Source organism: Numida meleagris, chromosome 1 (assembly GCF_002078875.1).
Source record: "Numida meleagris isolate 19003 breed g44 Domestic line chromosome 1, NumMel1.0, whole genome shotgun sequence".
In the NCBI taxonomy this organism is placed as follows: Eukaryota; Metazoa; Chordata; class Aves; order Galliformes; family Numididae; genus Numida; species Numida meleagris.
Genome location: NC_034409.1, coordinates 186,997,312 through 187,025,254, shown reverse-complemented (window position 1 = coordinate 187,025,254; position 27,943 = coordinate 186,997,312). Strand labels below are relative to the sequence as shown.

General features: G+C 44.8%; 3 protein-coding genes across 5 annotated transcripts in view; 2 read left to right on the top strand and 1 right to left on the bottom strand.

The window, feature by feature from the left end:
- RAB30 (RAB30, member RAS oncogene family) overlaps positions 1 to 2,634 on the top strand; it is a 40,912-nt gene extending 38,278 nt beyond the window's left edge. For all 3 annotated transcript variants that reach the window (XM_021382411.1, XM_021382407.1, XM_021382419.1), the window contains one exon: positions 722 to 2,634. In XM_021382411.1, the coding sequence (XP_021238086.1) occupies positions 722 to 972 (251 nt within the window). In that variant the 3' untranslated portion in view covers positions 973 to 2,634. The remainder of the gene's footprint in view (positions 1 to 721) is intronic.
- On the bottom strand, positions 11,087 to 19,652 carry DDIAS (DNA damage induced apoptosis suppressor). Its single transcript, XM_021382387.1, has 5 exons — positions 19,462 to 19,652; positions 17,812 to 17,940; positions 16,684 to 16,845; positions 15,320 to 15,437; positions 11,087 to 13,881 (listed from the first exon to the last, which is right to left on the bottom strand). Exons 2-5 carry the CDS (start codon positions 17,922 to 17,924, stop codon positions 11,335 to 11,337), a joined length of 2,940 nt encoding a protein of 979 aa, XP_021238062.1. The 5' UTR covers positions 17,925 to 17,940; positions 19,462 to 19,652; the 3' UTR covers positions 11,087 to 11,334.
- Positions 19,943 to 27,943, top strand: part of PRCP (prolylcarboxypeptidase) — a 28,215-nt gene continuing 20,214 nt past the window's right edge. Inside the window, exon 1 of the mRNA XM_021382395.1 lies at positions 19,943 to 20,216. Coding sequence (XP_021238070.1) covers positions 20,079 to 20,216 — 138 coding nt within the window. The 5' untranslated portion in view covers positions 19,943 to 20,078. The remainder of the gene's footprint in view (positions 20,217 to 27,943) is intronic.

The window sequence follows — 27,943 nt, the reverse complement described above, 5'->3', positions numbered from 1 at the left end:
AATATCACATTTAGTGTCTCACATGCTGTAATTGACAGTTTAAGTGCTCCTCAGAGCCAGAACAGGAGAATTTTCAATAGATATTAAAATGGAAATCCTTTAACGTCAGTTGATAGCAGCAAACAAATGCACTGGTGCTAAATTAAAGCTGACTGGCTTGGGTGTTCACAGGGCATGTTCCATTAAGTGAGTTGATATTGAATGAACCTGGACTGTGGGTCGGGGAACCAATTATTTGGAAGGGAGAGCACTGAGAGTTTCGCATTGAAAGCACTGTCCGTGCATACAGAATCATGGAATCATTTGAGTTGGAAGGGACCCTTAAAGGTCATCCAGTCTAACTCACTGGCAATGAACAGGGACACCTACAGCTCCACCATGTGCTCAGAGCCCCGTCCAGCCTGACCTTGAGTGTCTCCATGGATAGGGCATCCACCACCTCTCTGTGCATCCTGTGCCAGTGCCTCACCACCCTTATCATAAAAAACTTTTTTCTTATATCCAGTATAAATTTCCCCTCTTTTACTTTGAAACTATTTCCCCTTGTCCTGTCACCACTGCTACAGAGTCTGTCCCCTTCTTTCTTAAAGCCCCCGTTTAGATGCTGAAAGGAAATAAGTACACTACCAAACTTTTCTGTATCCCAAACTGTCCCGAACTTCTGTTTATTTTGTTCTGAAGGTCAAATTAATTCCATCTCTACAATCTTCTACCAATGCAGGTAATAAGATTGATTTAGCTGATAAGAGGGAAGTCTCCCAGCAGAGAGCGGCGGAGTTCTCGGAGGCGCAGGACATGTACTATCTGGAAACCTCGGCGAAAGAATCGGATAATGTGGAAAAACTCTTCCTGGACTTAGCCTGCCGGCTGATCAGCGAGGCACGGCAGAACACCCTGGTGAACAATGTCTCATCCCCCTTACCAGGAGAGGGGAAAAGTATCAGCTATTTGACTTGCTGTAATTTTAATTAAAGAGCTGGCATGCGATTCCCCATCCGCCATGGGCCCTGAAGATTTTTCGTCGGGATATGTCTCCTTGGAGGGAATTCCACCTTGACCCATCTGACTTCCTCGCAGTCAGGTCGCAGACCTAGAAGCATGGCAGGCTGACAGCTCCAGCTGCATGGCAACGTAGCAGAATATAACGTGGTTCAAATTTAATTTTTCTTGCAGTCTCTGGAGTGGGTTAGGGGAAAGGAGAGTTGCACAAGCGCTTCATGTGATGCAGAAAATGAGCTATCGCGTTTCCTTCTGGGGGAGATTAGAGCAACCTCTCTTGGGGAAGATTTGGAAGAGGTCAAAATCTCTCTTACAGAACAATGTGTTTGTTCCTTTTTAAAAGAAGAAAAAAACCAACAATGAGCACTGACCCAGGACTGCGCTGGCAATCATCCGCGCTGCCAGCTGAGTGAATTCTTGGGACGTGTATATAGTGTCTTTGTGGAGGAAGGTGTTTGAAATAGTGTTATGTCTCTCATCTACAGGCACTTTCATGAACATGGAATAAAAAAAAAAAAGGTTGTATATCTCAACATTTTCAAACAGCAGTTTGAGAAGACATGGATACGGCTCAGTTGCTCCCTTTGGTGCTAGCAGTTCAGCAAATGTTCCATAGACCAAATGTAGTCTTACTACATTGCTGTCCTCTGAATGTGTAACCTAGACTGATTAGGAAAAGAACACTAATAAGCACTGTTCATTAAAATCTCATTACCTCTTTTTCTAGGCCTGATCATAGCGAGAAATGACTGTGCTTCTTTGATATCCAATGCAGGATGAAAAGACTGCCCAGAATTATAATAAACATGTAGATGAGAAAATGTCCCTCCTCTAATTGGTAACGTCCAAAAGTGAGAAATGCCCTGGGAAACGTTATTGGCGGAACTGCAGAAGTGCACCAGACATGACCAAAATGTTCTGCGTGCGCTGATTGTGCAGAAGGGTTCAAAGAGAGCACAGTTCAAGTGGCAGCCTGCAATATGCCTCGGTTAAAAATAAAGCTTGTAGATAAAGTTCCTGCTGGAAAGGCAGGCATACCATTTTGTAGAGATTTTCTTTTTTTAATGCTAAATGGAAATAGCAACAGGTTGCAAGTGGCATCGTTCTATGTCTGACGCATCTGGCGATCACCTTGTGGAACTGTTCTCTAAGAAGTCCTTGAAGGTATCTTCTTGACCTCTCCTCTCTGCTAGAGTAGCTTTCACATTCAGGGCTGTAGAGTCATTTAATTTACTTGATGCTTAGTGCTCTTAATCTCAGACTCCAGCGTATGCGTGACTATTTAGGCATTTTCTTTCTCCAAAACCCCTGAAGTGGAAGCGTTCTGGAATTTGTGTTACACCTCTAGTGCCATATGTGAATGATGCAAATTTACACGCTGACTTGAAAGCAAAATGGGAGGGTATTGAATGCGCACATGGAAAGTGATTTTTAGAAGTTTGAGTTCAGTTTAGCTGATCCGGATATATCTCTCTGTGCAATTACATGGCTGTGATATGCTGTAATTTAAAGTTAATCACCTTAATATCATTTGGCATTTACTGAAGACTATAACAGAGCTTTTGTATTGACATGAAAGCTGCCAGTAAGTTCCTCTTGAAAATAATAATAAAAAAGAAAAGTGGCATTTTGAAATGCTTTTTCACATTTTCCTGAAAAGATTTCTTTGGGCTGTATCATGGCGTGCCTTTGATCAGTAACGGTGACATATGTCTTTGAGAGAGAGGGGATAGTTGTATCATACGGCCTTTTTTAATATTTTCCTGCTAATTTTACGTCACTTTCTTCTTTCATGACTAGTGCTAAAAATAACGAAGTAGAAATTGTGGTACAAATCTTGCTTGTCATTGAGGTAGGACTTTGCAAAGTGCTGCTGCAAGCGTTCCATGCTGGGGAAGTATCACCTGACGCGCTGGCCTGGTCCTTTTTGGTCTCTGCTCATGATGTCATCCGGAGGATTTAGAAATGTGTGGGACTTCATGGCTTCTGCTCTTCTGAGTTGCGTGGTACAGCTTAGAAGAGCGTGAGCATTCCCCAAACTCAGCTTGATTTGAGCGCGTGCTGACCACCCACCTCCAACACAGCTGCTTCTGTTTATAGCAAGACTCGGGGTGTTACAGGTAAGGTAACACTCAAGTTAAAAGTAATATTACATGTGTTTAATTCCTAAGAGCTCTTGCTCTCCAGCTGCTGGGCTTGAGAGTATATAATTGAGAAGAGTGGCAGGGCTCTTTGGTCAGGCTAATTGAGGAGGAAGGAGTCTGCCCTCTGAAATACTGGTGGGCTCCTCAGCCTGGCTCCCAAAACCATCAGAGCTGGGCAGGTAAATCTCATTGAGTATCAGTATCAGTGCATTTTCAAATGCTCCTTGCATCACTTCTGGAGGTTGTACTCTAACACATCATCATGAGTGAACAAATCAAGCTAACATTGTTTTCTTCAATTCTCTTGGAGGTTTCTAGAAGGCAAGGTCTCTTTTCCAGTCCTTTCCTATTATGGAGACTGGCTACCTGCCTCCAAGCATTGGTTCTTATTGCTAGCAAATCTCTGTGCAAGACCTCCACCTCCAGACAGGGATGTGCTCTTTCAGAGAGGTGGAATGCTGTGCTGAGGCCGATGTTGCATCTGACTCCTCCAGGGACAAATCTGAAGTGATTTCTTTCAAAATTCTATGTAGACTGTTAAGAAATTGGAAGGAAGCAAGGGTGGTATGTTTGATTTTACAAAGTAATAAGCCAAAGCTGTAGCTTGAAACACATTTTTTTCTGCGGTAACAAACACAGTACCAGTTCAAGAAGCAGTATTTTATTGCAGCAGCTCCTTTGCTGGAGTGATTTTTCTCTACCTTCTAATGTCTCTCTGCGACATAAAGCCCATCTCTCCACCTAGCACTGAGGACTTATCTTCAAATCTAGCCCTCTGCTAAGGCTCTGCAATCAGAAGAGGAGCTTTTTCAACTGCTAATGACAACATATGTTGTAGCAGATTGATCAGAGAGCTGAAAAATTAAAGGAGACTTAAAAATACAAATCCCAGTTATCTGACAGTCATCTCTCCAACTCTGACCAGCACCCAGCTGATGGCTGGGTTTCTGAGAGAGCTGTCAGTAAAAGCTTTGTGATGCTCCCCGGGTTGAGTGTCCAAAACATGCACAGAATTGATGTGATGGGCCAAAGTTGACTGGGAATGTTCTCTGCTATTGAGAGAGCATGGCATTGCTTTTGGCATAGCTGCTAGGTTTGGATGCTTCTTCAGGGTGATACACTCACAGTCATGGTGTAATCATCTTAGTTCTGGGTGAATATAGGTATTTATAGTAGTCCCCTCATTAAACCTTTTCTTTAAATGTTTTGGCACATTGAATAGCTCCAAGCAGAAGCCAATGTTGGATGGCCAACAGGTTTTCGGATGTTCTTTAGCAAACCTGTTTGGAGAAATGTATAAAAGCATCTCCTGAAAACTAGATGGTTTAAGCTCTGTTATCCCATTCTGCTATCGATTCCATCTGGATGATTTTGGGTAAACCTCTGAATGCTCTGTGCTTCTGCTCACTCTTTGTGAGGTATTTCCGTAAGTGTTTTCCTTTAGGCATTTACTGTAATGTGCTGGGAGAAGCCACAATTCCCTTCTGTTCTTTCTCAAGTTCCCCATGAGAGAGCAAGTGCTAGGAAAAGAAAAACCCACAATGTCCTGTCTGCCCTTCAGGAGAAACATAAAAAAATGAAATGATTGGGTGCCTCTTCCTACCTCCCATCTCAACTGGCTGTACAGGTAAGTCACTTGAGCTGCAGTGGGATATGTGTTCGTGCTGAATGCTAAATGGCTTTGTGATCATTATTTAATGAAAACCACATGTAACGAGTTGTCAGACAAGATGCTTTGTTCTTTGCTGTAGAACGCGTGAAGCAGCCCTTACAATCTGCGAGCCTGCTGGTGCTGTTTGTCTTTTTGGAAATAGCTGTATCGGTAACAGTGGGCTCCTGCTAGTCTACATTTAGCGGTTAATGGCTATTGAATTCCTTCAGCATCAGTAATAATAGCCGCAGGCAGAGGTTGACACAGCAGACAGTGATTTGAAAAGAGGGAAAGTCGAAATTAGTGATGCAGAAGCATTGTGGGTGTACACAAGTGGGACGACATGCTTTCCCCAGCTTTTGCTGGCAAGGGATGCAATTAGTTATAGTCAAACCCACTGGGTTTTGCATTGTTCCTTATCCCTAAGGACCGCTGTTTGTTCAGCTGCTTTTCCACTTGTCCTGTCTTTCCAGCATGAAGAACTGACCGTAGATCATGCTGAGATGTTGAGCAGACATAATTTCTGTAGTCAGAGACTGAATTCACTTGGGAAACAGGTGAAATTCTCTAGCCATTAAAATAAGCTGAACAAACATATGGGATGCACAGTCTTTTGGGGGTGCCATCATGGCCTGACAGGACTGGAGATGCTGAGAAAACCTCTCCTGGCTGTGGGGCATGCTGGGTATACAGCCCTCTGCACAAGGGGAAAGGTGTGTAGAGCTCTAAGATGGTCCTCCTCTTGGGATTTCCTCAGTCTAGTCCTCTTTAAAAATGCATCTGTGACTTAGATTTTGATTGCTGTGGATTTTAATAAGGGATGCTTTGAATTTGAGCCTTACCTGAGATTCTTCTGCCTTATTGCTTTCAGTATCCAAGAACCCAATACCCTCATACCTGGTGCTCCCACCAATGTCTATCAAGCGGAAGACCTTTTTGAGTTTATTGAGTTAGGACTCAAAGATACTTTGTATTGCTGTTAAGCACAAATGGAAACTGCCCAAAATGTTGATATTCATAAGGGCTCACCAGAAAACCTGCTAGAGCCAAAGAAAATATTCTAATCACATCTAGTATCATAGAATCCATCGAATGGCTTAGGTTGGAAGGGACCCATCCAGTTCCAACCCCAGGCTGTGGGTGGGTTGCCACCCACCCTCCAACCTGGCCTTGAGCACCTCCAGGGACGGGGCACCCACAGCTTCTCTGGGCTGCCTGTGCCAGGCCCTCACTGCCTTCTGAATAAAGAATTTCTCCCTGACATCTAATCTAAATCTCCCCTCTTTTGGTTTAATGCTGTTCCCCTTTGTCCTATCACTATCAAAGTGAAAGCCCAGTGAAAGATGTCATGTCAAGATTTGGCTCTGAAGCCACCCTCTCTTTCCTTGTATCAAATCTGACCTCTTCTTGCCATGGGTAGTAATTGCTCTAGTTGCTGTTCACAAAGAAAGGATTGACATTTTGAAGGACAGTGCTGTTTTCTGATGGCAATGAGCAGTGGGGAGCCACTCGCTTGGCTTCCCACAAGTGACCAGTGCATCCTAAGGAAAGCAGCCCAAAGGGAACCAGTCTTTGAAATGCAATCACCCACTTGAATTGTAGCTAAATGTCCCATAAAGGTTATAGATCTTCCATCTGCCTCCATTTAGAATTTATCTTGGCTGGGAAAACAGACAGCAGGGGCTGCTGCCTTGCTCTGACTTACCTCGCTCACAAGCTGAAAGGACCCAAGGCCTCCTGCTGCCAGCCATGCTATATCTGGCTGAGATGGATGGCCGGCTGTCAGCGCCCAGGGATGTGATCGCACCCTTTCCCCTCTTGTGAATAAGTTGTAACTTAAACCAGGAGTAAAAAGTATGCAGTTAAGAGTGCTGAGTTTTTTCCTCCAAGCTGGGAGCCATGGATCCAAATATCATCATGCCCCTCCAAATATGGAGGAGGTAACTGGGGAAAGATAACACAGATATAGCTGAAACCGAGGTGACAATGACTAAACTGGGCTGGAAATTTAGCTGGAAATTGGCATCCTGATCTAACTGTGGGTGTCCATGTTTGTTGCAGAGGAGTTGGACTAGATGGCTTTTAAGGGTCTCTTCTAACTCAAACTATTTTGTGATTCTGTGAAATGTCAGTGATGGATTGTTCTGGTTTTAGGAGTATAGCAAGGGTTAAGAGCTTAGCTCTCCTGGCTGTGGATGAACGGTAGCTGGCCGTGCTGTACTCGGGTTGTTTTCACATTAATATCAAGCTATTAGCACTTCCTGGATGTGATCGTGTCCTTTGATTCTCCTTTTCCAGCAAGTTCAGAAGATAATTTTAGCTCTGATTAGGGCTATAATTAAATAACTGAGTCTCAGGCTGGGGCAGCAGGTGCTACCCGTGCCACTGCTTTTTCCACCGCTCATCCTGGGGGAACGTTCCCAAGGATGTGTGTGTTTGTGAGCGCACCACAGCAGTGTCCTGCAGAGCATCTCCTGCAGCCCGGCCTGCTTGACTTCTCTTTCTTTCTCAGCTGTTTTCTGATGTACTTGTGATGCGGCCTCACCTCCAGCACTGCACCACAACATAAGAAGGACATTAAACATCCACAGAGGGCTGTGGTGAAGGGGAAGGGTCTGAGGGCAAGGTGTGCGAGGAGCAGCTCAGGTCCCTGTTGTGCTCAGCCCGGAGCAGAGCAGGCTGAGGGGAGGCCTCATGGCGGCTGCAGCTCCTCACAGCGAGCGGAGGGGCAGCGCTGAGCTCTGCTCTCTGGAACAGCGACAGGGCCCGAGGGAACGGCATGGAGCTGTGTCAGGGGAGGGGCAGGTGGGGGTGAGGGAAAGGGTCTGGCCCAGAGGGCGGTGGGCGTAGAACAGGCTGCCCAGGGCAGTGGGCACAGCTCAGAGCTGCCAGAGCTCAGGGAGCATTTGGATGCCCCTCTCAAACATTGGGTTTGGTTTTTTGGTGGTCCTGTGTAGAGCCTGGGGTTGGACTTGATGATCCTTGTGGGTCCCTCTCACCTCGGGATATTCCGTTTCTCTATAAAGTACTCTTACACTTTCAGAGGATGTGATCAAGGGCTCTGGTGTCACATGAATGCAAATGCTGGAGTTCTTCAAAGGCAGCTGAGCTTTTAGGGAGGGGAAGCAGAGGAGTGGGGAATGCAGTTTGGGTGTTTTAGTGCAGTTTGGTTTATGACAGGGATGGCGGCAGCCATCTCTCAGGCTCTGCTATTGCTCAGCACTGGCCTCCACGTAGCACTGGAGGGAAAAACAGCTCCTTAAGCCAGCATTCTGGGGGAGAAGAGGCCACCTAAATGAAAGCAGAGAGGAAATCTGGTGCTCCTTGCTGTGCTGGCTTTGAGCCTCTCTCTCTTTGGATTCTAGAGAAATAGTTTGAAATGTGCACAGCTTTTAGCATAATGAGATGCGCCGCAGCTATGTCACATCCCTTTCATTCCCCACAGCTGTTTACAAAAGAAAAATAAATAAATCAGCCCGCTGGGATGGGAGCAGCTGCAGTCACTCAGCTGTCAGTGCGGGACAGGCCTCTTTCTGCTCCGCTTTTATTTCCACTTCACTCTGTTCTGCTGCACACATTCGGCTCTTCTGTGAATTTGCAGATTATGAGGGTTTGTTCCCAACTGCCTTTGATCTGCACAGAAAGACTCACCCAGATCTGCTTTGAATCTGTTAATACACTGAGTAGGCATTTTAATTTTCTGTTTCCTGATTTGTTTCCCTTTGTCATGTTACTGAAGTGACAAGTTCTTCGTACTCTGCCTCACGTTTGGCTTTTTAAGTCTAAAACGTTTCCTCTTTCCTGAAAAGCTATGATAATTTTTAGCAAACTTATCAAGGTGTTTTCATTTCTGCAGAAGAAAAACTGAATTGCTCTCAGCGTTGATTACTAACAAATCAATCCTGAAGCACGTAATTCTTTTTACACTGTGAACAAAGTGCATTTTATACCATCATCTGCAGCTTGAATTGTAGTTTAGAAGCCTGCTGAAGCCCTAAAAGCTGCATTTTGTTTGCAGCTTCCATGCCAGTGAAATCACAGCATTAAAGGAATTTCCTGGGCTGGAGCTTTTCCCACACATTCAGCTGTTTTGCAAAGACCCGCTGTCTTTTCCCGCAACAATTGTGAATTTAGCACAATGTACAGAATTCTAGCAAGAACCCTGATTGCTCAGACGCCCTGAACGTGTGGCCAGAAGGATGAGGAGCAGACACACTTCTTGCTGATCAAGCACAACCATTTCAGTGGAGAGAATGCACTGTAGTTGGTCGGGCCCTTTTTGTCGGGTGGCTGGGATAGTGCTGCCTTTGGGGAGGGGAGGTGTCAGAGGTCGCCAAACTGTGAATCGTGGACTGTCGGAAGCATTGGACCTGTCCGTTTATTTCTAAGTTCCTGTTGTCAAGTGTGGCACAGTGGGGTTGAGAAAGGAATGTATTTTGGATGACCGAGATGATGAATGTATGATGCTTCATGTTTATTTGTAATGTCCTTTTTATACTTAGAAATTGCTGACATCTGTAACTGTATGTAAATAAATATTTAATCCTTTCCAGCTGGTGTTTAAAGTGTCTGATTTGATTGATTTTTGTTAGCCTTGATCTGCAAAGCAAAGTTGCCTTTAACATAGATAGGAGGCAAACCGATTCCCTTTAGGACGTGATTTAATTCAGACCCACAACGGCCAAGGATTCTGCTCGAGTTCACCACCCCGCGGCCCTCACAACAAGGGCAGAGGTACAGCTGTTGTCCATGGGAGCAATGTCCCTTTGCACTAGAGGAGCAGAACAGAATGTATTTACGATCGGAATGTTCACAGCTGTGTTGGAAACACCAAAGAAATGCCCATCGCAGTCACTAGAGGGTGGTGTTTGGCAGAGGGAACATCTACGCCCGAAGTCATTGCAAACCCGCAGCTGGTTCAACTCCTGCCCTAGAGGGGATGCTGGGGTTGTGTGGATGAAGGCCATGTTTGAGCTGGTTTATGTTCTTTGTCCTAGTGGTTTTATTTTGTTTTGTTTTTAATGCTTCACCTTGCTCTTTTCATGCCCGCAGCTGGACTGGGAGGAGAGAACCCCCACCGAGCACACCTCTCACTTTCAGCCTTTTGGTCAATGTATGAAGTTTGCACTTAGGCTCATCTTGGGGATCAGATTTCTCCCTTCTGCTCACGTTTGTACTGAGAAATGAGCTGTGAAGCCTGAAGCCACCACATGTCTTTTATTGCCTCTTCTGCTGACTTTGAAGGTCTTTCCTCGGTAAATGGCCGGCGTGAGGGCTGGGCCATCTGCTCCGTGTTTTGCCGGGAAGCAATAAAACAAGAAAAGGTACTTGGAGAGGGAAAAGTTGCTGCAAGCTGCTAGGTATGAACTGGATACGCTGGAGGAATACAAAGGCTTCCAATGACAAGGGAACAACCCGCACAGGGGGAGAAATGCTCCATCTTCACGTGCACAGATCCTTCCTCCAGAGCACCCAGGGCACTCGGCCCCAAGGCGAGCTCTCTGCCCAGGGCCTGGTGCACAATGGAACTTTCTGGCCTCACCGGTGTGCAGCAATCCTGCATAAAACAGAAGGCTCTGACAGCTCTACATTCATTTCAGTGGTATCTTAGAGACAGTCTTGTCTGAAAATCAAGTCTTGATTTGTGGCTATCTAAACTTAGAGAATCAATCACGAACTTGGTGAATTTTTTTTTTTTTTTCAGTTTTATTACCTTCAGCGTTAAACATGCTGTGTTTCACATTCTTTTTTTTTTTTTGCACGCACAATTAAATCATACCAGCTTGTACCAAAGCTACTGCTTACTGTAGTACGGGGAGATATTTACCACTGAAGAAAAAAAACTCACGCTGGGTGAAACATTTCCCAGCAAGGTGCTGTCAGCTACACGAAGCAGAAGTTCTGGCAGCGGTTTAGGGCTAGATGCATCAGGTCTGCCACATCGCTCTGCTAAGATCTAACCCCCGTGGTAAAGTGGGTGCTTGTCCAGTTCATCACAAGCAAGCACTTAAAGAGCCAGTGATATCATATGCTCAGAGCATGGAGGAGGCTGTAGTTTTAAGCAAAGCATTTATTGCTTAGGATACCAATTTCTTAAAAACCCTTTCAGCGATGCCTTCCCTGTGCTGAGTGATAGAGTAATGCTTTCTTTCCATTTATTTCTTCTGCATAAGATATCAATTCATTTGCCATTTCCAGATAGGCTGCATTTCCTCACTCTTTTGAGGAAGAGTGGATGCTGAATGTTCCAACACTTCACCTACATCTCAGCTTGAAAAAAATGAGACCTGTAAATGCTCACACATTTACATAAGTCTTTATTGCACTGTCTAGAGTTAATTTGCAACAAAGTAACTCAATGATTTTCTTTTCCTCATCTCTGTGGCGCAAAGCTCTGCAAATATAATTGATCTTAGGCAGACATATGCCAAAAAGCATATAAACAATGTAATTGTTTTTAAACAGCTCTTTCATCCAACTGAGTCCTCCCAAAAAATCATATAAATAATCTACAATAACACAGCATAGAAATATCATTTTTTACTGTTTTAGCTTATGGAAAATAGGGCTCTGTGCTTGGAAGAACAACTCAGGAGACCAGCCTGCTGCCCCTTCCATGAAAACCCCTGAATAATTTGCATGTGAGCGGGGATTCTTTCCTTCTGAAGAAGAACAGCTTTCCAGGACCGTGTCGTTTAAAAACAAAGCCTTGGCAATACCTGCAGGCACAGGAGTTGCTAGAACTGTGGCTGTATTCACAGGGTTGAATCTCTCACTCCTGAAGCACACACCTTTTTCGCTGTTCTCTTTGCTTCCAGAAATAGGGCTCCTGTCAGCGTGCTCACAGGTCAGCTGTAAGTCCCAGCTAACCGGTTTTAATGTTAAAGATGCAGTTGGTTTAAAGCTCTTGTTTGTAGATGGAGGGGTCCACTCCTCAAAATTGGCAGGTGACTGGCTGTTATGGAACTGCTGTGGGACAGAGCTCTTACCTTCTGTGTCATCACTGCTACTCAGCCTTTCACGTTTCACTAGCCTGCCAGTAAGCTGCTGTAACAGAGTGTTTTGAAAGGAAGACCTAGATCGCTTGCATTTGGAATGGACTTTAGTTGGATTTTCAGGGGTGAATACAGCGACAGAAGGGCTGCATTCCCCAGCAGGCCACAGTTTTTGGAGAGGTTTGGCCACGGGAGTTGACTCTGAATAAGGAACAAAGTCTTGAGCACTAAGTGAATTGCAGTCTGAATCATAAAAGGAGTACGTTACTGGTGTACTGTGCTTACGAAAAGCAAGAGGGGTCCTGTGTAGGGAGGATGTCTGTTTTGAACTGTTAGAAGAAACATCTCCAGGAAAAAGCACCAGTTTGGGAGTTGTGACCTCTTCTGTTGAAGGATCTTCCTGTGCCAAAGAGTTACAAGACTTATTTAAGGATTCTACAGTTTTTGCAACCTCACTTGCATTTGCATCAAAGAGATCAGCAGAAGCATTGTAGCTCCCTTCAGGGCAGCTACCATTCCATATCACCTCTCTCTTATTTACACTTTTGAAAGCATTTACATGTAGCTCTGTCAGTGGTTTTAATTCTCTTTCATGTATCCTTCTTGTATCACTGAGAATTGCTGGACCAGAGTCCCATGCCCCTGCGCATGTAAGATCTTTTCTTTGGTTTGGTGTACAAGAAGAATTTTCTTTATTCTCACTGCTAGCTAAACAGTTACCATGTGCAGGATGCACACAGGTGGCTCTCTTGTTCCTTTGTAAACGAGTTTCTTCATGTTCAGCAGAACAATGCGGGCTGACAAAGGAACAAGCTGACTTTGAAACTTCAGCATTTGCTTCTTTGGACTGTCTGCTTCTTTTAGAAGCAGAAGTCTTGGATGTAACCTGTAGGGACTGTGATGGAGTAAGTAGATGAGGGTGAGGTATAAAACAAGATGCTCCACATTCCTTGTCAGCTGAAGATAAAACACTACTCAAAGACTTATGCTGCAGCACCTCATCACTCAAAGGATTTGGACTGGCCTTTAGACAAGCAAATGATACGCTCTCCCAACTGTCTTTCTCTGCTGGTGGCAAGAACCTCCCTGATACACTCACTTCAGGCAAGGCACCAGCTACTGGGGTTTGCCTGGGATGAGATTTGTTAAGATTTATACTCAACTTGCTGCTTTCAAGAAGGGCACATTTACCTACACCAGGATTAGGTGATGTCACAAAACTCTTATATTCTACTCTGGCTAAAAATTCATTTAGGCTTTCTGAGAATGGGAGCTCATCCCAAAGCTCTGAGTCTGTCTGAGATACTCCAGTTAGATTTACATGATTAGAGGGTGAGGTATGTCTCTTGTAACAAAGCAACTTTGGGGACTTTCCTTGGGAAGAATAATTTCCACTATTAGTCTCTGGGTAAATGATTTTTACTCCAAAGTCCAAGGGATTTTGTAACAACCTGGAACTGTTTTGAAGTGAACACTCAGTCTCTGAAGAAGAAGTTCTCTCTAATTGATCAGTGGCAGAGATTCTGTCAGCTTGACTAGGCTGTGAACTTAATTCATTATCCTCCTCTTTATTCCCTTCCTTCACTGAAGAGCTGCACAACTGTGAATCCAAAAGACTTTGATTGTTAAGGCTTACACTGCACGATTCTGCAGAGACAGGCCTCCCCTCTTCTTCATGCTGTTCACTCATCAGCTTTCCCACTTCCAGAGTGGGAAAATCTTCTGCTGTTACCCAAGCAACAGATGAAGTCAGGCTGAAGGACTGCTGCCAGCACCCGAAAAAACTTTCTCTGTCACTAGATTGAACAAAACAGGAGTTTCTGCTCCAAACAGACAAGCTACTGAGTTCACTGACAGGTTCATCTACTGGAGCTGAAGACGCATCAGGTAAGTATGAGCTGTTATTATTGCTCCTGAATTTCACAGACTGCAGGAGCCGACGGAAGTAGCTGATAACAGTAAAGCCAGTAACAGCAGCATTTGGCAGGAAGATCTGGCAAGCTGTAAGGTTTTTTGTACCTCTATTAATTCTGGAACCATTTTGCAAGATGCTGCTGGCAGCAGAACATGCTCCATCTTCACTTTCGTAACCCTGAGGAAGGAAAGAAAATAAAATAGTATAGTGCTTTTTTTTAAGACAGAAAAAATAATTAAGGCATGTCTTCTAAGTTGGGCTTAAATGTAGGTCTCCCTTTTTAGTCAGAAATGAGGGGAAGGGAAGACAAAACAGTCTGTCACACAAAGCATAACTCCCTCAGAAATAAGCACTGGCAAAGGCTATAAAGGGCATCACAGTAAGAGGTACTTTCCTTGTTGCAATTACGCAATTTTGGAGCTAGAAAAATGACCATGAATTCTAAGGAAGGACTTCACGGAATTTTTCTTCCTCCTATCAGGGCACCGGGTGCTCCAGGGCTTCCTCCAGTGCAGTTCTGTGCAAGTGGCCAGCTGCCTAATGCCCGTGCTCTTCTTTTATCTAGGAGGCAGCGCGCAGTACTTGACGCAAAGCATTCTGGTACCAGATACATGACTTGGTAGCTCACCTATCAAAGCCAGCATGGTATTTTCTCTGTGCTACCTCTACCTCTTGTGTTCAAGAAACGTTTAGATGTTTAGTTTTATCTGGGAGAGTGCAACTATATGCACAACTGAACACCATACAGAAATGTTATAGCCAAAGGCTGAACAAATGGTCTTCGAGTATGTGTTCAGAACATGTGTGTGGATGAGTAGCAACAAGGTTATTGATATGCAGAATGATTTCTCATATCTGTAAAGGCATCAAACAGAGAGGTGGTGAATGGCTCTAGTAAGAAGTTTAATCCATAAGGTCTTCACTGCTTATGCACAGCATGAGGAGAATCTCAGCTCAGGTACAAGGCTTGTTTACAAGGGAGAGGAAAAACACCCGTGCCAGGTAGGATTTATAATATGAACAGCTCTCAAGAGCAGCACTTGAAGAGCACTTAAAAGACAGTTCCCATGTAAATATTCCTAAGAACGAATATTTTGAAGTCTGTTAAACACATGGAGAAACCACAGATGCATATGTAGAGCAGCTGTACTTTATCAGCATTTTTATAAACTATTAAATCCAGGAATGTTAAAATGCTGCAAGGGGATGTGTGCATTTCCCTACATTTTAGGAACCAGGAGACTACGCAGCGTACAAAGAAGTCTGTTTCAAGCTTGAACTGTACGTTTTGCTTTCTTTTTTTTTTTTAATACACTGATTCCAAGCTGTTAGTGAAATGCACAGGAGCTGGCATTGCTCAGCCTCTCTGAGAAGCAGCCCGCCAAGCTGTCAGGCTGACTACTGCCATTCAAGATGACTTTTGAACATGTCTCATTTATAATAACACATGAATCTGAGGAAGAGGAACAGAGTAATTCCCATACCCAGGCCCTACAATTTCTCCTCAGAATAATGACATTCCAAAAAGATGTCTTGATAACACAGTTTATGACTCTAGCTGGATACAAGCTAATGAAAAACTCAATACAAGAGAGTAACATGGATTAAAAATTACCTTCACTCCAAATATAAATCTTTTTCCAATGAAACAGGCTTCTACTGCTTGAACTAACACTTCTGGAGATGCAGCTTTGTTTGTTTCTCCTGACAGCTGATTAAAGTCCTGAACACACCTTGAGTAAAAACACACGGGTAAGCAATGCAGCAGAGGAAGCCTGACACAGCATTTCAGCTGTAGTACAGGTAGAACTATAGGTAGCTACTGTGTTAGAGTCAACTGAACAGAATGAAAACAGGCAATTGAGAGCCTATAAATCGTTCAGTTCATTTAATTTATTACAATGAAATAAACTAACGCTACTTTAATAGCTTATTATACATACAGCTTTTGAGTGTTCCTTGTGTGTCTCCAATTTTTGTATCAGCACAGTTGTACTGCGGGGTGTGGTTTAGTGGGGAAATATTGGTGGTAGGTGGGTAATTGGACTAGATGATCTTGGAGGTCTTTTCCAACCTTGGTGATTCTATGGTTCTATGACTTCTCTTTTACAGTACTGTCATACATGCTGCTATTTCTGATACATCCTTTCTGCCTGCATATTTACAGAGATGGCAGCATCTATATTAAGATATGCAAATAGTTTTGGTGTTCATGGTAGCGCAGCAGTCTAGTGTAGAATGGCAACCATAAGGATATTATTAATGATGTTAATATGGGAATTAAAAAGTATTCATCTGTGACCCGATGACAACACAAGTCGGTGGGAAAGAACATAGAGACACAAGCAGTGAATGTATCTGAGTATCTTGTTGCAGCAGTTTCAGATATCAGAAAGTCTGAACTTGATAATGTGGGTGGTCAGGCTCTAAGGACTAACAGCCTCTCTTAGAAATTCCTCATTGCTTAAGGAACACCTGTTTTTTTCTTTAATACAACCAGCTTTACACCTTTTTCTTAATCCAAACCATAAACCAAATAAACAACAAGGAAACAAACAACAATAACAGCCCAAAGGCTCTATGTTTACCTTAAGAGTTTTCTTCTGAAATCTTGAGGAAAAATTATGTTTACCCCTCTGGAAAAGGCAATTTACTTTTGATGAAGAAAATTCCATCTTCTCAAATTTAGGAAGCAGGGCCCAAGGAAGAAGCCCAGCCAACCAAAATATGAAAATTAGTTGTTTTCAATAGATAAGTGGAGGATCTTTTATGTGGAGTAATCCATCTCGAAATGTCAATATTTCAGGAGGAAACCAAACTCAAGCACTTTCTCAAGGTGACTGGTACCTGGGAAATGCTGGCAGGGAGCACTTCAGCAGCTTCTTCCTACTCACCTCCCCACCATCCAAGCTCACCATAAATGCTTTTTGGCTGAAGAAAAAGCAGCAGGTATATAGTTAAAAGCAATTAATTCCTTACCTCTGCAGATTTCCTGCAGTGACGCCAAAGAATGGATCTAAGCAACTTCCAAACACAGTAACGTCAAACAGATCATGAGTGTCAGCAATCTTTAGGGACAATCTATATCTGTAGCTTACGTCTTCAGCTTCACCTGTGCAGCCACACTTCAGACAGTTAAACCTGACAGGAGAGAGTAAAAGAATAAAAGAAGATCAAACACGTGAACTTCTGTTAATCACCACTGAGGTAAGAACTTATCGGCAGTTGTAAGTACTACTAAAATAATGGGTCAAATATTCCATTACAAATTTTGGGATTTTTTTTCCTCATTCTTTATCCCCTGAGGTATTAATATCAGCTCAGTAAGGGGCCTGTCTTACTACAGAATCCCTCTGGCTTATTTATAGATTTATTAAATGCTAGCCTGATGTAAATTCAGAGATACAGTGGGCTCTGAATGACCTCTGGGGGAGTCACTCCAAATTCCTTAGCATCTGTGTTCTGTTCCCTTCTAGAATTTCTCTTTCTATAGCTTTAGCATAAAACCTAGATTTAAAAAAATCATAAGGAAACAGTTCAGTTGCACGTTCAACTTCAGCATGTGAAACAACAGATAGTCTTACTTTGCAAAGCCAGCTCCTCCATTTTGTGCTGATATTCACTGATTTATTCTTCCTCTATGTGTCATTAATTTGACATAACAGCGGGGGCAAAAATGAAAGCTCGTATGTTTCTGGACACACAGTAAGCAGAAGCATCTTACAGGACTGGCCAACGTGTTGAACATACAGAACAAGAAATAAAATGTAGGATTTGATTTGCAGAGGCTTTCAGCTAATGCCTTCTAACCTAGGAGCAGCACCGAAGAACTGATCTGCAGGGGATGCAGTTGGAAGCTATGAACACACATCATTCATTCTCTTACACTGTCCTTCAGTACTGCATGGCACTTAATAGAAGTCTTGATGCGTAGTGATCTCCAAACTGCTACAGGAATACAAAGAATCCCACGTAGTGCTAATGTCAGCTATTTATGCTACTAATCACTGATTTCTTTGATTGCTCAATTATTGGTAACATATTGTTCAGACCTGAGAGCTCCCAGGCCTCTGACAGTTAGTAGGATTGATGAGATACAGGACATACCTCCTAGAGTCCAGTATCAGCCTCGACAAGCAGCTTTGGCAAGCAGGGTAGATGAAGCAGGAGTTCTGTACGGAAATCACAGAGGCAGCCAAGAGTTGTCTTGCACTACTCATGTGCTCCCAGGATCACCTGAAACGGGGAAGCCAAAACAGTTCACTGAGTTCTCCTGTTCTGAGATGTTAATGCAGACTGCTTTTAGTTGGGTTTTCCCAACGCTTTGAAAGGCAGCCCTCAGGAAACAATGACCTCTGTGAATGGCAGCCCCATTCAGACACTTACCACTAGCCTTAACCCTTCAAAAGAAAAAGAGAAGATACATAATAAGAAGCAAATGTTCATGACATTTACACATCATTTCAGCTAAATCATGTAAATTCCTGCTCATTTTGGGGGAACCTTCATTAGAACACAGCTTGAGCACTGCAGCAAATTTATTTATGACTTTTTTGTTAATTTAGAATGAAGTCATAACACGACTTATAACATGGTATGCATGCGATTCTGTAATCACCTTCAGTACAAGTGACTTTGAAAGGAGAAGGTGCCCAGCAAACCTCAAAAGGGCTTGCGATAGCGATTCCAATTCCTTCTCTTTGAACCAAAAGTACAGTCTACAGTATTTACCACTGGCAAAGAGATCATGCAGATCTGACAAATACAGAATCATAGAATCCTTAGAGTTGGAAAGGTCCTCCTGAAAGCCATCCAGTCCAAATCCCCTGCAATGAACAGGGACACTGCAGCTAGATGAGGTTGCCCAGGGCCTGATCCAGCCTTGCCTTGGAAGTGATATATATGATGAACCGAAAATTTAAATAAAGAAGAATTAGTTCATTTTTATTCATTCATATTTTCCTGCAGAATTACCTTGCCTTTATTATCACCATGTTGTACTAAATACTGATTTCAGGAAGTTCCCCAGTTTTAGGGCTTTACCTCTTTTCCTCAGCAGATGCTAGAAACAAGCATAAAATAAAAACAAAAGAAAGACCATACAAAGACCATAAGCCCTATAAAAGAAATGCTACCCAGCTGTTCTTGCTTTAAAGATGCTCTTTAAGATATTGGCTGTGATGCAGCTTCACATATGTACAGGACAACGTGGCTTATACAAAAGAAGACTCCAGTGTTGAACGCCCTGAGCTTCCTTTGCTTCTGAGACCCAACTCCAGAGACATCCCCTGTTTGTTTAGTACAATGGGAGAAGTCAATACAAGTGCCCAAAGCATGAAGTCTACTTCTGTTCTCCAAAGAAACAAAATACTATTGTTTAAATTAAGGGCTTCAGTCAAAATAACGTACAGTTCATCCAAGACAACTGAGATCAGTGTACAGTTGATTGTATATTCTCACGGTAAAGTCTGCATAAGCGACAAGGCCATTTGCTCAGCACAGTATCTCGAGATGCCAGTTTTAGATTAGAGAATGTGGCAATGGGCACAGACTTCCCGAACGCCTAGCAAACACCTCACGTTTCCCACTGGAATGTGGGAGATGGAGCGTAGCATTTACGTTTCCCCACAGACCATATCAGGGGATCCCTTCAGAGCAACAGAGCCAACACCATCAGCGACGCATCCAGCAGCGCTTGCTGCCCTCTGGTGTGCAGAAACAAACACACGCGTGCGGATCTTACGCTGCCATGTTTACCTTAAGGCTTCGTCACAGGAACAAGCAGCCCTCAGGGCGGCACGGAAGGCAGAGGCCGGAATGCGACTGCCGTGAGCGTGCTGCAGCCTCGAACAACACAGCTCTACGCCTCAGCCGCGCTCCCGAGGCTCGGAGGAGAAGCCGGAAGGCGGAAGTGGTTCGTTGCTAAGGGCCGTTGCTAGGGGCGGAGACGATGCGGCCCTCGCCCAATCGCATCTCAACGCGGGGGCCTGGCCGCCCCACTTCACCAATCAGAAGCGAGGAGCTCATCCGCGAATGGGAGTGGGCAAGCAGCGTGGGGGGCAGATCACGTGCGCCAAACAGCCAATCGCTGTCTCCTCACCGTGCCCAGACTTCCTATGTCGCTCCTGCCTCCTCAGCCAACCAACCGCGAGAGAGCGCGCGAGTTTACCGCGACCGGCAACCAATCGGGAGCCCGTCCCGCTTAGTGCCCGCCCACCACGTGCGAGGGCATAACCCCTCCCCTTCGGGGCCGCCCCTCAGAGCGCCCCGTGCGGGGCTGAGGCGAGGTACGTCCCCCAGCTACCGGTGGGCGGGCGAGGGGCGGGCCCGCTATAAAGCCGCGGGCCGGTAGCAAGCCCTCGTTTACCCCGGCGATGCTACAGATGTTGTGTCTGCGGCTCTTCCTGCTCCTCCTTCTCCTCGGGTCGCTCGGCGCGCTCCTTGCTCCCCGCCGCCGCCGGGGGATCGTGCCGCTGCCTGCTCCGTACGTCACGCGGTACCTCACACAGCAGGTAGGAGCCCGCCGCGCTGCTGCGGGTCGTGAGGAGATCCGGGCTCCGGGCAGAGCCCGCCGAGGGAAAGCTCGACAGGACAGGCTGTGCTTGAGGGGCTCCTGGGGGCGGGGGCTCAGGCAGGGAACTCCTGTGGAGGTGGAGAGGTGTTTTCTTCAAGCAGATGATTGTGTTGTGGACTGAGTACTAGTATGTTTTTAGAGCTTCCTGGGTGTTACTGAGCTGTGCTCAGTTCTTCTGGTAAAACTTAAACATTCTGTTGCCTGCACTGTTATAGGCACCTTTGCACCCACATCTGAAGCTCTGCAGCTCGTTCTAAGCAGTCAGCTGCACCCTGACAGCGCTTCCAAATAACAGCTGGGTGGCTTTTGTTCACCTTAAATATGAAAAAGATTTCTGTTGTTACTCTGAGCTTTATTTTGCTGACAGCTCCAGCAGTTCTCAGTTTGTTGGCAAAATCCATAGCTTGTGTCCAGAACAGAGGTGTCTGTGACCGTAGGGTGACTTATGTTGGAAGAGACCTTAAAAACCATCTAGTTCCAATCTCCTGCTGTGGGCTGCATTGCCACCTGCTAGATCAGGCTGCCCAGGGCACCATCCAGCCTGGGACCCTACAAGTGCTGGTATGCTTTCCTTGAAACCTGCTTGTTTTTATGCTTTCCCCAAAGCAGTCAGCAGCTCCTTCTGACGTGTCAGGGAATGTCTGCATCTTGATCTTCTGTCTCATCTTGTAGGGGAAGCAATGGTTCTTCTTAACTGGGAAGCATGATGAGAGGTCACTTGTAGTAGTGTCTGCCTTTGGCTGGGGGCAGGCTTGTAGCCTTGCTCTGAATCTCATGCTCTGGTCTAAGTAGGGGAGCTGTGGGTGTTTATTGCACAGAGTTATATTAATTAAACATTTCTTGTTAATTTTATAGGAGGTGACTTCAGAATGGGGGTTTCTTCCTTCTGGAGAAGTGAAGGCTCAGGGGAGACCTCATTGTGGCCTGACAATACTCGAGAAGAGCTTCTAAACAGAAGGGAAAACAACTTTTTACATGGCTGGAAAGTGATAGTGCAAGGGGGATTAGTTTTAAGGTAGAAGAGAGGGGATTTAAATTAGACATCAGGGAACTTTTTCACTGGGAGTTTGGTGAGGCCCTGGCACAGGCTGCCCAGAGAACCTGTGGATGCCTCAACCATGAGGATGCTCAAGGCCAGGTTGGATGGGGCCCTGGGCTGCCTGATCTAGTGCTTAATTTAGTGGTTGGCAACCCTACCTGCAGCTGGAGGGTTAGAACTAGGCGATCTTGGAAGTCCCTTCCAAGCTATTCTATGCTTTCAGAGAGAACAGGCATGAAGAAAATAAAAATGAAATTTAGTGTCTAGGACCCCATTGTTAGAGTTGAGAGGAGGGTGGGAAGCCGTGTTATTGGGGAAACTTGCACTGGGATTGCATTTGTCTGTAGTCTGCGTTTCTGGTCTGTGTGTGGTCTTCTTCCACACACAGACCAGACTCAACACACTCTTCTGTGTTGAGAACATCTCTATCAAATGCTTTTCAGATGTTCAGGTAGTGATTTGGGTTCCTCTTCTAATAATCCTTAAACTCGTTAGCCCATAGGATATCGCAGATACCTTCTGCAGCCTGTGGTCTGTATTGGCCAGGAAATCAATCCGGTAGTAGTGTTGTAACTTAAAGCATGACACATAACTGTAGCATGCTGGTTGTTACCTATTGCTGCCTTAATATTGGTGGTAGTCATTCTGTGCCATGATCTGAACTGCCCTTTGTCACTGTGCTGCCACACTTCTGTCCTCACTCCCATTCAGTTGGGAGTGTCACTTGCTGATTGTCCCCAGGTGCTGGCAGAGGCAGCCTGGGTGCCCTCCAGCTGACAGCAAAGTGGCAGAGCTGCTGTGTGCCTGAGATCTGCGGATCTAGGAGTAGGCAGATGTTGAGAGAAAGGAAGGAAGAATCCTAGTGACTTTGTTATAAAGATGATGGCAGATCTTAATCCTTTCAGTCTCTCCCAGGTTTCCTTCCCTTACTGCAAACAGAATCATGCTGTCTGTGAGTACCTGCTGTGGGAAAGAGGATTCCTACCGACAGACCCTGGAATATTCATTTTCCTTCTCCAAATACTTGGTACTGCAGAACGTGGTGGGAGATATCTGTATATCCATGGTTTGTTTTCTGGGTTTTGTTTTGGTGTATTCCTGCTTTCGGATTTGAATGCTTTTGCCTGTCACTTGGAAGATGTAGGCCTAGCATAGGAGGTCTAATCACAGGGCAGGACGTAAAACGTTTTTTTTTTTTTATCAGTAGCACAGCATGCAGGACCTATCCTACGTATAGGACAGGCAACAGCTGAAGGCTGCTGTCTGGAAACTCCTAATTGCATTATGATTCTGTAATGGAACATAAATACTATGATTACCATATTAAATAGGTGTGATGATAGTTTGCTGCCTCTCGGGGTTGTTGATTTTTAATTATGTATGTTGAAGTTGCTTAGGGCTTGAATCATCTGCCTCTGTTCCGTGCTGCTGTTTCTTTTGTGGCTGGTGTTTGTTCTTGTTTTTCCTGTTGATGAGTTTATTATCAGTTGGGATTACTTATACAAAATCATGTACTGTCAAATTGTTTTTATAGTGCAGCAAAATATGCTGGAAACATTTCTTACGCCTATTTATATTTAAAAAACACTTTTTGAATATGACTTAAATATTTAATCCACACAAGACAACTTTGTGAAGTATGGATAGTGGCTTGCTTGAATCCTGTCACTTAAAAAGTTACCTACTGAGCACTGTAAATAATTCTCTAGTGTTGCACTCTAGAGAACAGAATTTTAGAAGCTGGAAACTTTCACATAGAATCGCAGTTTAAGTGGAACTTCTTGGCGTGAAGGCCTTTGGCATTGCTTGAAGGTCTTGTGTCAGCACTTATCGACGCTGAAGTCTGTATTAACCCTGGTATTTGTCTGCTTTCATTAAAAATGGGGAAGTAACGGAAACAGAGTGAACTTGCATTGAACTTCTGTTTACCATGTCAAGTGTCCGGCACCCCTGACAGCAGGGTTAAAGTCCAGAACTTGAAGAAATAAGTCAAGCAGTGCCTGTCAGTGTGACTGGGACTTAGCTTGTGTGTGCCCTGGAATGTGTCCTTAACAACCTTTATTATCTTGGCTGGGGACATTTTTCCCTCAGAATGCAACTGATGCCTTAAGGCCTCTGCTTCTCCATTGCGTGAGTGTTGTTACCCTGATAGAAAGATTCCTCATGCTGCCACTAATTGGTATGCAGCCACTGGATGAGGAACTGCCATCACCCACATCTGTAGTCAGCAGATGGTATCTGTACTGGGGAAGCTGATCTCCTTTATAGCTCTGTTAGGCTAGTGTGACTTCTGTTGGTAAGACTAGTCTTGCTTATGCTTTAGTATCTCGCTCACCAACTTGCGGTTGGTGTATTAAATTAATCCATTTGTAAGTGAACTTAACAAAGATGTAAGATGTATGGGGCTGCAAGCAGAAGACCACTCTGAATAGCCTTTTTGTAGGCAGCTGTGGCAGTGACCACAATGAAGAGTCACTGGCAAGACACTGAAGCATTTGAGAGCTGTCTCCTCCAAGTAGAGATAATCTCATGATGGGGAGGGTTTGAAGTCAGGCAGCTTTTCTAACCGTTTTCTAACCTTTGGGGAGCCTTGTCTTGCACCTCTGGATTCCTGTCTTCAGTGCACATACCAGTGTTATAAAAATGGAAGCTTGAAAACTTTTAGTGTGCTAGATGCAGTAATGAGGGGATGATGACATGAAGCTAGTGAAATTTAAAGGCTTCTCAGTGATTACACTGTCCTTCTAGAAAAGAGTAAATCATAGAATCACAGAGGTTGGAAAAGATGTCCAAGATCATCCAGTCCAACTGTCTGCCTATCACCAATACTTCCCCACTAAACCATGTCCCTTAATGCAATACCTAAACATTTCTTGATTACCTCCAGTGGTGGTGACTGCACCACCTCCCTGGGCAGCCTGTTTGCTAATGCTCAACCTGAATCTCCCCTGGTGCAATTTGAGGCCTTTCCCTCTTGTCCTATTGCTGGTTATGGGGCAGAAGAGGCCCTCACCACAACCTCCTTTCAGGTAGTTACAGAGAGCAATAAGGTCTCCCCTGAGCCCCCTCTTCTCCAAACTGAACAATCCCAGTTCCCTCAGCTGCTCCCCATAAGACTTGTGCTCCAGACCACTCACAGCTTCATCACCCTCCTCAGAATGTGCTCCAGGGCCTTGATGTCTTTCTTGTATTGGGGGGCCCAGAACTGAACAGAGCACTCGAGGTGCAGCCTCACCAGAGCTGAGTACAGGGGGAGTTACTTCCCTACTCCTACTGGCAGTGCTATTTCTGATACAAGCCAGGATGCCATTGGCCTTCTTGGCCACCTGGGCACACTGCTGGCTCATGTTTAGCTGAGCATTGACCAATACTCCCAGGTCCGTTTCCTCTGCACAGCCACTCTGCCCTAAGCAATGCGTGGGGTTGTTGTGGTCAAAGTGCAGGACCTGGCACTTGGTCTTGCTGAACCTCATCCCACTGGCCTCAGCCCAGCTGTCCAGATCATTCTGTAGGGCTTTCCTTCCCCCATGCAGATTGATATTTCCTCCCAACTTGGTGTCGTCCGCAAGCTTGCTGAGGGTACACTCAGTGCTCTCATCCATACTAAACAGGACAGACCCTAACACCAACTCCTGGGGAGCACCACTTGTGACCAGTCACCAGCTGGATTTAACTCCATTCACCACCACTCTGGGCCTGACCATCCAGCCAGTTCTTTACCCAGTGAAGAGCCACAGGCTGCCAGCTTCTCCAACAGAATACTGTGGGAGACAGTGTTGAGGGCTTTGCTGAAGTCTACCTAGACCATGCTAAGAGCCTTTCCCTCGTCCACCAGGCAGGCCATTTGATCACAGAAGGGGAGCAGGTTGGTTAAGCAGGACTTGCCTTTTGTGAACCCATGCTGGCGGGGCCTGGTTTCCTGGTTGGCTCGCATGTGCTGTGTGATCTCACTCAGGATGATCAGCTCCATAATATTCCCTAGCACCGAGGTCACCCGTAGTTCTCCAGATCCTCCTCCCATCCCTTCTTGTAGATGGGAGTCATGCTGGCAAGCCTCCAGTCTGCTGGGACCTCTCCAGCTGACCAGGAACACTGATGGGTGGTCCATTTGGCCTGGCAGTCACCTCTGCCAGCTCCTTTGGCACCCTTGGGTGGATCCCATCTGGCCCATGGACTTGTAACAGTCCAGGTGGAGTAGTAGGTCTCTAGCTGTTCCCACCTGAGTCGTGGGGGGTTTATTCTGCTCCCCATCCAAGGCTTCCAGGTTGGGGTTAGAGTACTCTAAGGATAATCAGTCTGACTTCAAAGAGTCAGAAGAGGCACTGAGAACCTCAGCCTTTTCTTTATTCTCAGTGGTCACTTTCCCAGCTGCATCTGGTGAAGGATGGAGGTCCTCCTTGGCCCTCCTCTTACTGTTAATATATTTGTAGAAAAGTTTTATCTTTTACCCCAGCGTCCAAGTTGAGTTCAAACTGGACTTTTGCTTTTCTCATTTCTTTTCCTACTTACCCTAACAACTTCTTTGTACTCTCCCCAAGTTGCTTCTCCCTGTTTCTGCAGGAGGTGAACTTTTTGGTTTTTTTCCCCTATTTGAGTCTCGGGGAAAGTTCCCTGTTCATCCACACCAATGGTCTTCCCTGCCGGCTCATCTTGCCGCACAGGGGGACAGCCTGCTCCTGTGCCTCTAAGACTTGCTTCTTGAGGAGCATTCAGCCTTCCTGGACCCCTTTATCCTTCAGGACTGAATCCCAAGGGCGCTTCCCTACCAGGGTCCTAAATAGTTGAAAGTCCACCCTCCAGAAGTCCAAGGTAGCAGTTTTGCTGCTCCTCTCCTGACTTCACCAAGAACTGAGGGCTCTGAGAGCATGTGATGATTTTCACTCAGTTTGTTAATTGATGGCTGTGCAAAACTCAATGTGGTGGTGGGCCCTCCACCACAATCCCACTTTGTATGCGCATCACTTATTCTGTAAGCAGTTGTAAATTGGCCTGGGAACCAACGTAGCATGTACAAATAAACTGCTGTTCAGCAAGCTTCTGCATCTGTTCTTCCAGTCAGATTCTTCCAAGGTAAGTCCTGCCCACTGTGTGGCCATTTCCAGAAGATTGGTTTTTGGTGGCATTGAATCACTTTCTAGATTTCGTGGCTTAGTAAATTCATGTAGAAGTCTGTGTTCAAACACATCTGTGCTTCACATTGTGCATATGCAAAAGGCAGCTCTTCAAGTTTCAGAAGTAATGCAATTTGATCTCTTCTGGCTACATCAGGTTTCTTTAATGGCCCATGCTGTGTTACAAGCTGAACTTTTGAGGCAAGGAAAATGAAAGCATTGACTGGAAGTGCAGAAAATTAGCAAATAGTAACTTGTAAAAATGAGAATCCTGATTTCAAGTAAATAAAACTTGAGAAGGAGTGCAACAGAGAGAAGATACCTCTCCCAGAGAAGGGAGAAGACTGATTTTTGGGAAGTGCCAGTTCAGAGGAAGCCAGTGAATCCTAGAGTCCTCCTGCTCTCAACTGTGAGACACGGATTATCTTAAAGATCCTAAAGCAGGTTGAAATCAGCACTTCCAATTCTGGTTAGCAGTTTTCTGGCAGCCTATTGTGACTCAGGTTGGTGTCTCAGAATAGCAACACGTGTTGGGAATGGTAAGAAAGGTTTGTTTGGCATGTCTGGCAACACAATACAATAGCACTTTAAACTTGTGGCAAAGGAAAAAACAAGGGATTTTTATGTAACTTCTAATTGGTACCAAGGGGCTGTGTCAGTGTTCAGAGCAGTGATGCTGGTGTTTGTTTTTTTTGAGGTGAATTACTTGGCGTGCATGTTTTACTCATCAAGTACTACAAGGGTACTTGGCAGCTCTTACTCTGTGATTTCATAGTGTGATTTGAAATGGGAGCTGTAAGCTATAAACCAGGTCTATAAGCAGAAACAATAGCGGTCATTCAGTGCACAGGAAAAGAGGGAAGTACTTGTTAGAGCCTGTCAGTGAATTTTTATTTTTATGCACTACTTATCTAGGGGTCACAATGCAGACATAATCTGCCCAAATTAAGCAGGAAACACTTAATTTCCTCACAACATGCAGCCTTCAGTCAAGTGAGCAGTTCATACTAAGGGCTACTGAAAGCATTGGTTGCTATCCTCTCTGAAAAGAAGCGTTTCTAGCTCGAGCTTTAACCATTAAAAAGCTGTAGTGGGCTCCTGAAAGATTTCCGTCAGTCCTTTTTAGTCCCTTAGACTTTCTTTATTAAAAGAATAAAGAAAACTGCATGTGGCTGAAGTAGCAAGCAGTTCATAAGCCAGGTGTGCACGAGGTCTTAGCGGAGAGCAATCGTGCTAAGGTGGCTGAAGTTACCTTCAGTCGTGCCAATTGCCTCAGCTGTCACATGGGATTGTGAGGACTTAAAGAAACAATCTGAAGAAATACCTACATCTTCTTTATTCTGTAAATTCTGGAATATGTGGGCTTTTATATCTGAAGCAGTTAAACTTTGAAGGATTTCAATTGGAAAAGGAGACTGAGCTCGGTGATATTCCATGCTTGCCGAACAGTTACTTTGTTTCCTCAGCACAGAAAGTCAGAATTAAACAGGGATGGAAGAATGGAAATGGTGTTTC

Bases quoted from the DNA above. Each gene is read 5' to 3' on its own strand.
- DDIAS (XM_021382387.1), bottom strand. From the start codon at position 17,924: ATGAGTAGTGCAAGACAACTCTTGGCTGCCTCTGTGATTTCCGTACAG. The intron at 16,846-17,811 runs GTATGTCCTGTA...CTCTCCTGTCAG, and splicing joins CTGATACTGGACTCTAGGAG to GTTTAACTGTCTGAAGTGTG. The intron at 15,438-16,683 runs GTAAGGAATTAA...TTTTTACTCAAG, and splicing joins ACTGCAGGAAATCTGCAGAG to GTGTGTTCAGGACTTTAATC.